Source organism: Mycteria americana, chromosome 3, assembly GCF_035582795.1.
Source record: "Mycteria americana isolate JAX WOST 10 ecotype Jacksonville Zoo and Gardens chromosome 3, USCA_MyAme_1.0, whole genome shotgun sequence".
In the NCBI taxonomy this organism is placed as follows: domain Eukaryota; kingdom Metazoa; phylum Chordata; class Aves; order Ciconiiformes; family Ciconiidae; genus Mycteria; species Mycteria americana.
The window spans coordinates 117,268,139-117,279,665 of record NC_134367.1 but is presented as its reverse complement, the minus strand read 5'-3'; the positions used below and the strand labels follow the sequence as shown (position 1 = coordinate 117,279,665).

Below are 11,527 nucleotides of genomic sequence, written 5' to 3'. Positions count from 1 at the left end.
TGGTGGTGGTGGTTTTTGTTGCATTACCCAATATTATGTATAACTTGAAAAAGTTCTTAACTATAACACTGGTCCTGGGGACCCCCCCAAAAAAACCTGGCTCTTGGAGAGAGTAAGGGACATGTGTATTTGTTGTGGTTATCCTTCCCACAGATATATGTTCTCATACCCTGTACACACTACCCTTTGCAGAGCCTGCCGCTCACTGCAAAACCTGACATACCTGTAAAATTAGAATATCCCCAGCCCCCTTGGGACTAGTTTGGGGATGTTCTAATGGGAAATTTTATTCCTGCTTAGCATTGAAAGATCACGCTGGTCTGAAATGTGGATTAGTCATCCCATCCTTATGTCCATCTCGTGTTTTCAGTTTCACTGCCCCTCCCTGGCGAGTGTGCTGGGAAGTGGCAGAAGCCCCAAAAAACTCGATGTTGAATTTAAGTGATGGAGAATGTTGTATAACATTGTCCATCTCACAACTCCAGTACTACTGCACTCTGCTACTGCACTCTACTACTACTACACTCACAACGTCAGTACTTCGATCACTCCAGCCGAAAGACTGTTTCGACGGGCGTGCCCCCAGATCTTCGTTCGCTTCCCTCCTACAATCCTGGGGACTCACAGGGTGGGGGAAATGGTTAATTCAAATTGGAATAACCCTGATTTCTGTTCCTTATGACTGGCATAGCTATTGTTTATCTGCTTGCTTCTGCTTTCATTCTCTTTTCTCCTGCTGTTCTCATGTTCATATCACCACCCTGGAAGACAAAATCAAAGACCCTCTGCCAACTCTTGTTGAAGATTTCGTGAACTGTGTCTTCTCAATCTTCTCTATGTGAAACGAAGACTGTATAGACAATGTTTGAGACACGGGGTGGTGTGAGAGACTGAAAGGGTTAATGTCTCAAACATTGTGGCGATTTGAGGCGCTATTTGCATGGCGACAGCAGGTCTGCGAGCATGGGGTGGGGGAGAGCAAGAGCGGGATGTGGAGAGCGCGTCGGAGGATGCGCGGTTCCAGGTTCTGCCAAACCTGACCATGTATGGACAGCGGTCATCTGAGAAAGGGGCTTGCAACCGCCCCAGAGACCCCTCACAACCACCCCCCTCCCCCAGCGCCTGCGCAGAAGATTGAGAACTTTCTAGAACAAGAACCATATAAGCCCTGAAAGGGCGTACCTGGAGGCGGGGATTAGCCAATAAAAGGCTTGGGCCCCCCCAGGGAAGCGCGCGCACGCCCACCACCGGAGGATTGCCACGTGTGTCATCGTCATCGCGGGATCCAAGGGTGGTGATACTTTTTCTTTCTCTTTTCTCCTCTCTCCTTCTTTCCTTTTCTTGCTTCTCTTCTCTCTTCCTCTGCTTTTCCAATATATATATGCAAGTTTGGGATCGGGAAGCCCGCAAAATAGCTCCATTGCCAAATCGCCTTTGTTCGTTCGTTAAACTCGTCAGGTCGTGAAGTTTGTCCATCTGTGGGATTTGCCAGTTAATAAAGTTGCTGGCCAGACTGTTCCTCTGGGTCATTGTCGTGACTCTGCCGACCACGCGGCTCTGCCGAGCAGAGATCGGCTTTTGTCGGTACTCAAACAGTCGGGGAATCGAAAAGATTCACTCATCTCGCAACCCACCGAGTGGGACGAGACATTAATTTGGTGTCAGAAGTGGGATTCCCTGACTTGATCAGTGAGAGGAACAGGGAGGGGATATCGATTGAGTCGAGAAGGGAGGACGTGAATCGGCTGAGTCCGAGTCCTCCGGCAGATGATGATCATGGCTTCCTGGGTTCAGCCTGATCTGGACTGCTCCCCTTTGTTGTTAGAGTTGTTAAAAGCTGTTGTTTTGGGTGTTTTGGTAGCTGCGCTGACGGCAGCGCAGAAATATAAGTGCACGGTAGAATGGGTTAAGCGAGACGCGAGCGAATCGTCCCAAGATTCGGGTAAAAGTTTGCAAGCGGAGCTGGAAGCTGAGCGGGAAAAATGGGTGCGATCGGAAATTAGGTTGCAGAATCAGTTGCGCGACGCTTTTGTCAGGGAGCGCGAATTGCGGTGGGCGCTAGCGGAGGCGCGGAGGGAGGATTTGGTGAGCGAATGTGGGCGCTGCGGTCTCTTCAAGGAACGCGAGCTGGCTGACAGAGGGGTAGCTGGCCGCTACCCCTGGGAGGAAATGGAACGGGCAAAGTGCCAACATGATGAGAGAACTGCTCCCCAACTTCGCCCACTTACTAAAACAGAATTCCAATATGAAGGGGGTGCCGATACCGCGCCAGAAATCATAACAAAAGAAATACCCTATAGTGCAACTGAATTGGTGAAATTACATGATGGATATAGTAGGCTCCCTAGAGAAACGGAGACAGAATATGTGTGGAGGGTCTCCCTCACGGGGGAGGACAGAATTAAACTTTCTGAGGAGGAGGCGCATGGATACTGGGGTCCAGGCGTGTTTCTAACCGTCCCCGACACTCGAGCCCCCTGGTCCCTCACTCAAAGGGCTGGAGGGCTGGACCCCTTGGAACGGGGAGATCCGGTGACCATCCCCACTCCGGGACTGGATCAGATTACCGAGAGCGTGCAGAAAGCCGCCTGCCTCCAGCTCCTGCATGACCGGCACTTAACACCCCATCAGCCCTCCCCGATGTTGCTAAAAGCCGACCCCAGTCGAATGAAAACCCTGGTAAAGGGCCTCCCTGACCCCCTAAAGCTACATGCCATACAAATCCAGGACCACCTAAGGGCAGCGCTCCCAATTCAGGAGCGTTTAACAGAAATGCTAACACCCCGGAGAAGCCAAACGCAGTCCACTTTGGCGGAATTCCCCCTCACCTGGGGAGGGGTTGCGCAGGAGCTGATCAGTTATAGCTGCAATGTGGGAATCTCCGGAGGGGAACAAAGGGGTAAAGCTGCGGTTAGGAGAACGGGATTAGACAATCAGCTTTTAAAAGGCCTACCTGTCGGAAGACCTCCTGATAATCCCTTGCTTTTAAAACCGGTCCGAAAGGGGACCGAGTTTTCTTTCTCTTTTGCAGGGGGAGAACCAGACCGTTGCCTGCTAAAACATAGCAATCTCGTCGGAGGAATGTCGGACCTCGATGAATACTGCCAATATTGCAATAATAGTCCTAATATGTATTTACGATTTTTCATGTGGACAATGGTCCTCCTCTCCCCCGGGAAAGGAGGACACGGGGGGGAGTGGAAGGCATATTCCTTAGAAGCTTGTGTGGGAACCAATTCATGTGTTTACTAGAATCTGGAGTAGAACTGACCAAGGGATATGTGTTACCCTTCTCCAATCAACCGAACAAGGATTGAGATTTTGTTGGTGGTGGTGGTGGTTTTTGTTGCATTACCCAATATTATGTATAACTTGAAAAAGTTCTTAACTATAACACTGGTCCTGGGGACCCCCCCAAAAAAACCTGGCTCTTGGAGAGAGTAAGGGACATGTGTATTTGTTGTGGTTATCCTTCCCACAGATATATGTTCTCATACCCTGTACACACTACCCTTTGCAGAGCCTGCCGCTCACTGCAAAACCTGACATACCTGTAAAATTAGAATATCCCCAGCCCCCTTGGGACTAGTTTGGGGATGTTCTAATGGGAAATTTTATTCCTGCTTAGCATTGAAAGATCACGCTGGTCTGAAATGTGGATTAGTCATCCCATCCTTATGTCCATCTCGTGTTTTCAGTTTCACTGCCCCTCCCTGGCGAGTGTGCTGGGAAGTGGCAGAAGCCCCAAAAAACTCGATGTTGAATTTAAGTGATGGAGAATGTTGTATAACATTGTCCATCTCACAACTCCAGTACTACTGCACTCTGCTACTGCACTCTACTACTACTACACTCACAACGTCAGTACTTCGATCACTCCAGCCGAAAGACTGTTTCGACGGGCGTGCCCCCAGATCTTCGTTCGCTTCCCTCCTACAATCCTGGGGACTCACAGGGTGGGGGAAATGGTTAATTCAAATTGGAATAACCCTGATTTCTGTTCCTTATGACTGGCATAGCTATTGTTTATCTGCTTGCTTCTGCTTTCATTCTCTTTTCTCCTGCTGTTCTCATGTTCATATCACCACCCTGGAAGACAAAATCAAAGACCCTCTGCCAACTCTTGTTGAAGATTTCGTGAACTGTGTCTTCTCAATCTTCTCTATGTGAAACGAAGACTGTATAGACAATGTTTGAGACACGGGGTGGTGTGAGAGACTGAAAGGGTTAATGTCTCAAACATTGTGGCGATTTGAGGCGCTATTTGCATGGCGACAGCAGGTCTGCGAGCATGGGGTGGGGGAGAGCAAGAGCGGGATGTGGAGAGCGCGTCGGAGGATGCGCGGTTCCAGGTTCTGCCAAACCTGACCATGTATGGACAGCGGTCATCTGAGAAAGGGGCTTGCAACCGCCCCAGAGACCCCTCACAACCACCCCCCTCCCCCAGCGCCTGCGCAGAAGATTGAGAACTTTCTAGAACAAGAACCATATAAGCCCTGAAAGGGCGTACCTGGAGGCGGGGATTAGCCAATAAAAGGCTTGGGCCCCCCCAGGGAAGCGCGCGCACGCCCACCACCGGAGGATTGCCACGTGTGTCATCGTCATCGCGGGATCCAAGGGTGGTGATACTTTTTCTTTCTCTTTTCTCCTCTCTCCTTCTTTCCTTTTCTTGCTTCTCTTCTCTCTTCCTCTGCTTTTCCAATATATATATGCAAGTTTGGGATCGGGAAGCCCGCAAAATAGCTCCATTGCCAAATCGCCTTTGTTCGTTCGTTAAACTCGTCAGGTCGTGAAGTTTGTCCATCTGTGGGATTTGCCAGTTAATAAAGTTGCTGGCCAGACTGTTCCTCTGGGTCATTGTCGTGACTCTGCCGACCACGCGGCTCTGCCGAGCAGAGATCGGCTTTTGTCGGTACTCAAACAGTCGGGGAATCGAAAAGATTCACTCATCTCGCAACCCACCGAGTGGGACGAGACAGCCTCATTACGAACGAAAGCTTTTGCAGAACGCGAATGTCTGTGTAGCAGCGAATGCAGTTTCAAGGGACAGTGAAAACCAGCTACAGCTTTCCGTGCTGGCAGCTTTCCTGTGGGCGCAATCGCTGGACGTTTTGAATTTGGCAGCCGGGCTCTGCGAGAGAGAAATACACAGTGTTGCCTCATTACGAACGAAAGCTTTTGCAGAACGCGAATGTCTGTGTAGCAGCGATGCAGTTCCAAGGGACAGTAAAAACCAGCTACAGCTTTCCGTGCTGGCAGCTTTCCTTTGGGCGCAATCGCTGGACGTTTCGAACTTGGCAGCTGGGCTCTCCGAGAGAGATATACACAGTGTTGCCCCATTACCAACCAAAGCTTTTGCAGAACGCGAATGTCTGTGTAGCAGCGATGCAGGTCCAAGGGACAGTGAAAACCAGCTACAGCTTTCCGTGCTGGGAGCTTTCCTGTGGGCGCAATCGCTGGACGTTTCAAATTTGGCAGCCGGGCTCTCAGAGAGAGAAATACACAGTGTTGCCCCTTTACGAACGAAGGCTGTCGCAGAACGGAAATGTCTGTCTACCAGCGAATGCAATTCCAAGGGACAGTGAAAACCAGCTACAGCTTTCCGTGCTGGCAGATTTCCTGTGGGCGCAATCGCTAGACGTTTCGAATTTGGCAGCCGGGCTCTGCCACAGAGAAATACACAGTGTTGCCCCATTACCAACCAAAGTTTTGCAGAACGCGAATGTCCGTCTACCAGCGAATGCAGTTCCAAGGGACAGTGAAAACCAGCTACAGCTTTCCGTGCTGGGAGCTTTCCTGTGGGCGCAATCGCTGGACGTTTCGAATTTGGCAGCCGGGCTCTGCGAGAGAGAAATACACATTGTTGCCCCATTACGAACGGAAGCTTTTGCAGAACGCGAATGTCCGTCTACCAGCGAATGCAGTTCCAAGGGACAGTGAAAACCAGCTACAGCTTTCCGTGCTGGCAGCTTTCCTGTGGGCGCAATCGCTGGACGTTTCGAATTTGGCAGCCGGGCTCTGCGAGAGAGAAATACACAGTGTTGCCCCTTTACGAACGAAGGCTTTTGCAGAACGCAAATGTCTGTCTACCAGCGAATGCAGTTCCAAGGGACAGTGAAAACCAGCTACAGCTTTCCGTGCTGGCAGCTTTCCTGTGGGCGCAATCGCTGGACGTTTCGAATTTGGCAGCCGGGCTCTGCGAGAGAGAAATACACAGTGTTGCCCCATTACCAACCAAAGCTTTTGCAGAACGCGAATGTCTGTGTACCAGCGAATGCAGTTCCAAGGGACAGTGAAAACCAGCTACAGCTTTCCGTGCTGGGAGCTTTCCTGTGGGTGCAATCGCTGGACGTTTCGGATTTGGCAGCCGGGATCTGCGAGAGAGAAATACACAGTGTTGCCTCATTACGAACGAAAGCTTTTGCAGAACGCGAATGTCTGTGTAGCAGCGATGCAGGTCCAAGGGACAGTGAAAACCAGCTACAGCTTTCCGTGCTGGGAGCTTTCCTGTGGGCGCAATCGCTGGACGTTTCAAATTTGGCAGCCGGGCTCTCAGAGAGAGAAATACACAGTGTTGCCCCTTTACGAACGAAGGCTGTCGCAGAACGGAAATGTCTGTCTACCAGCGAATGCAATTCCAAGGGACAGTGAAAACCAGCTACAGCTTTCCGTGCTGGCAGATTTCCTGTGGGCGCAATCGCTAGACGTTTCGAATTTGGCAGCCGGGCTCTGCCACAGAGAAATACACAGTGTTGCCCCATTACCAACCAAAGCTTTTGCAGAACGCGAATGTCTCTGTAGCAGCGATACAGTTCCAAGGGACAGTGAAAACCAGCTACAGCTTTCCGTGCTGGCAGCTTTCCTGTGGGCGTAATCGCTGGACGTTTCGAATTTGGCAGCTGGGTTCTCCGAGAGAGAAATACACAGTGTTGCCCCTTTACGAACGAAGGCTTTTGCAGAATGCAAATGTCTGTCTACCAGCGAATGCAGTTCCAAGGGACAGTGAAAACCAGCTACAGCTTTACGTGCTGGCAGCTTTCCTGTGGGTGCAATCGCTGGACGTTTGAATTTGGCAGCCGGACTCTGTGAGAGAGAAATACACAGTGCTGCCCCTTTACGAACGAAAGCTTTTGCAGAACGCGAATGTCCGTCTACCAGCGAATGCAGTTCCAAGGGACAGTGAAAACCAGCTACAGCTTTCCGTGCTGGCAGCTTTCCTGTGGGCGCAATCGCTGGACGTTTCGAATTTGGCAGCCGGGCTCTCCGAGAGAGAAATACACAGTGTTGCCCTATTACGAACCAAAGCTTTTGCAGAACGCGAATGTCTGTCTACCAGCGAATGCAGTTCCAAGGGACAGTGAAAACCAGCTACAGCTTTCCGTGCTGGCAGCTTTCATGTGGGCGCAATCGCTGGACATTTCGAATTTGGCAGCCGGGCTCTGCGAGAGTGGGGTGCTTTTTCCAGTCATTCCTAGTTCGGCTCACTTCTGCCTCCAATACATTTAACTGTTGGGATCCCCCTGTCTCTCCAGAAATACAGATGGGTTCTGCCCCTGTATAGCTTGATGTGATGATAGCTTGATAATGATGATAGCATTAGGCTACGTTGTGCACTGGTGTCTACTACAGCCTTATACTTCTGTGGGTCTCATGTGACAGGCCATAGAATCCACACAGTCCAGTAAACCTGGTTGTCCCTTTCCTCCACCTGGCTGGAAGCAGGGCCCCTCTTGTTCTGGTCACAGTATTCGTTACCCGCTTCCTCATATTCTTTCCATGGCCACGCAGGTAAAACCATAGGGTGCCCCGTGCTGTGTACCCCCTATATATTCTCTCTTGAGCAGAAGAACGTTAATGCCTAATAGCTGAGATACTGGTCCAGGTGGAGAGGAGGACCTATCCTCTTTGAGTTGCTGGACCTCCCGGGACAGTTTCTCCGCAGCCGAGACGAGGGAGTGTTGCGTTAAGAGTTACTGTCGCATACAAATAGGAGTCTGAGGAGTGGCTGAGGGGGAACCCTCCCGTTGAGTCACGAGGTTCTGACAGGGCCCCCTTGCTTTCTAAACTCCTTCTCAGAGAGGAGTCTAGGTGCGCCTAGGTCCAGTCTTAGTCTCAGACCTGGTCAACAGTTTATTTTCTAAGGACTGTGTGTGTAGCCACTTATTGGTTCAGAATTTTCACTAAGGAGACAGCATTAACTTTTACACCCCCCCAGTCTGGTCGTGTTGAAGGAACTATCACTGCCAGAGCAGTGAAGAGTGCAGTTTATTAGAGCAACAGACACACAGATTCTTTGGATTACCGGTGATAAATTAACTGTCTGCAAAGCACATACAAATGTCAAGAATATGAGTATGAATAACACGGCTGGACACAAACATGTATATAACACGGCCGGACACAACGTGTATATCAAAAAATATGGGTAACACGGCCAGACACAAACATGTATATAACACGGCCGGAAGATTATGAGTAACACGGCCGGACACAAACACATTAAAAGAAAATAATAAAGCGACTCTATAGAGATTTCTAAGTTTCCTGGGGAGGCACTTGGTATAGCCAAGTGTTCGACTCTTACCCAAAGGCTAGTTAAAGGCTTCTCACCCAAAGGATGTTATAATGAGCAAAGTTCACCAAAAGGACAGCATTTTGTCAAAAACGTGGCAGGCTGTTGGCCCAGGGTAGTAAATATGCAGCTTATCAGTTCTTTGACAGCTTTAAGTTCCCCTATTATTGCAGAGCCTGGCCGCGGCATCTCCACACCCCTCCACCCTCTGGGTAGTGCCCCTTAGAGTCAGCACACCAAGTTCCCCTGGCGTTACCAACATCTAAGGTTGCAGGCCTAGGGAACTCCCATGCAATGGATTCCTTGACATGTCAGCCGCGTTCCACCTGGGAAGCTTCTTCAATGCTGTGCCTTAAGTGTGAATATAAGTTCTAATTTTTAAGTCACCTTATCCATTATCCCACATAATCCACCCCATGACTGTAGTCACTCAAGCTTCACGGTGCCTTGGGATGCCTCGGGTGTGTCACACACATTCTCAGGGCGAGGATTATCGAGTACATACATGTCTTGCGGGGATATTTGATGGGACAATCGCTTTACCATAGCCCAGAGTCTAACATACAGCGCAATGGTTAGAATGAAGCATAACATAGTGAGCATTAGCAGAACAACAACGGGATGTAGCATCTTATTGAGGATTCCCGTTGCAGTCGGCGACCATCCTAGCAAAGTATCCCACTAATGGTGTCTTCCATCCTGCTTCACTCGTTCTAAGACGCGATGTATCTCTTCCGCATCATGGTGGACGGTAACTAACATTTTATGTCCATTATTTCGGATGCGTTCCAGCAGTTGATTCAGGTCATCGTGTTGCAGTAGTTTTCTCACCAGTGTGAGGTTCATTCTAATAGGGGCAGGTAATAAATCTTGATGCAGCGTATAGTCAGCTTGCAGCAGTTGGTGAGTTGTGACAGGAGCTGAATAGTTGAAGTCACATCCCATAATTTTGGTAAAATTGCAAACACAAATATTTGAGTGATTACCTATATCTACAGAGGTATTATCTACAAATACAGAATCACAAAAGGTTCTCATGCAAACACATCCTTTCCCAATATATACAAGTACAGTTTCAGGGGCTTCATCTGGTTGTACTTCAAAATGGCAAACATTTTGTTCAGTGTCAAAACAAATGTCTTGGGCTTTGAGGGTGTTACTCTCACAAATAAATCCTTGTTGTTCCCGTACAACGCACGCACTCACATCAATAGTCTGCCATAGGTTCCCATTTTGTTGGGCCCATACTCTATGTTCTAATGGATAGAGTATGGCTCCATTGTGATTTAACCCCAACGCAATGATTGGGTCTATGGTGTGTACTGAAGCATTGCATATTGTTAAGACAAAAGCTGTGGCTTTGCCGTCAGTAGGGTCGTAGGTGAAATTAACTGGATACCACCAGCATTGGAATTCTTTCTCAAATTCAGTTGCATTATCCCAAATTACTTTGCAAATTTCAGTGGGCATGGTGCCTTCCTTGCCCTCCCGTATAATTGCAGCTACTATAAATTGCATCCACAGTTGAGCTTGGATACAACTGAGAGCTAAAGAAACATTGTTTTGGGCTGCACCAAGTGCATCCACAATTAACTGGTGGTCCTTCTCATTCACCTTTCCCCACTGAGGCAACATATCCAATAAGAGCCATTGGTTAGCTCCCAGAGCTGAAAGAGAAGATTGTAAAGGGTGTTTCAGGGCACTCAAGTCATTGGTTACTGTGGCTAATTTATTAGCAAGTACTTCAGCATCTATGCTGTTTAAGACTCCCAGTCCTGTTCCTAAGACACCAGTCACATCTCTCTTTCGTCGTTTTGGAGAAAGGAGAGTCCATTTATGCAACCATGCTGACCATCCTGCGTAAGATGTGCTCAGGAATGGTGAACAGGTAGGTTTAATTGCAGAGATATTAGTCTGCATTGCTAATTCCACCCGTTTGAGGGAGTATGACGGATTAAACAGCACTTGTTGCTGACCTGTATTTTTAATTATGTAAGGGCCTGTGTTGAAGATGAAAGGAGTTAGACTAATGGGAGGCCGAGTCGGTACATTTTCAGATGTTTGCAGGGGCAGAGGTTCCTTATCCTTTGCAACTGGCACAGATGTTGCTGTATCAATCACAAATTCAAATAGTAATTCAGTGGCTCTGTAACCCCAAAGACAGTACACAGTTATAGGGTTGGTAAAGGTAAGATTGTACCAGCAATCTGAATTTGGTTCAGTTATTGTGTAACACTCAGCCTTATAATTTTCCGGTCTGGAAGAGTCAGTATAGACTGTTTTAATTTCAGTCGGCCTGTGGTAAGTAGACCCATTAGTTACTCGGCAGCTAATCTGTATTGTCTGCCCTGGAATGGCTTGAAGTCTAGCCATCCGAAGAGAGTCATTCCAACTCCATTCATCCTTTGAGTATGCTTCATTTCCATGCATAACTAGAACAGAGAGACTTAAGTTCCTTCTGTTCTGTTGTGTCCTAGTGCTTGCACTGTATCGTGACAATGCACGGTCCCAAGGGTCATCGTGAAGTTCCGTGGCAAGGAGAGGTATATTCCTAACTCCATCTTGCAGTGTGTCAAATGGAGTGGGTGAGGTTAGGTCGGGTGGTGTAGTTGGATCAGGTTCAACCATATCTATTTTGAACCGGAATGACAGGCCTATACATTGTCGCATTGACATCCCTGGCCCCATGCAGTGTTGTTGCCATACACAGGCTACAATAGTGGGTCTCACTAGAGTAAAGTTATACCAGCAATCCCATTCGTCGGTAACACAAGACTTTAATGCTATTGGACTTCTAGAAATGCTGGATATTGTCATAGATGTGACCCTTTCATGGGTTGACCCATTGATCATTCTACACCCTACCCGGACCTCTTCTCCTGCTTTTCCCTTCAGGAGTGGAAGCCATCCTTTGTCCCAGCTCCACTCGTGCCTCGAGAACACCTCGACTCCATG

General features: G+C 48.7%; 1 protein-coding gene across 1 annotated transcript; it reads right to left on the bottom strand.

The window, feature by feature from the left end:
• Positions 1-1,906: 1,906 nt before the first annotated feature.
• LOC142407572 (uncharacterized) lies at positions 1,907-10,974 on the bottom strand. Its single transcript, XM_075497194.1, is given in 4 exon segments — positions 1,907-1,969; positions 2,294-2,344; positions 9,116-10,718; positions 10,895-10,974. Coding segments are annotated over 4 exon segments (1,797 nt in total).
• Between the last annotated feature and the right edge of the window lie 553 nt (positions 10,975-11,527).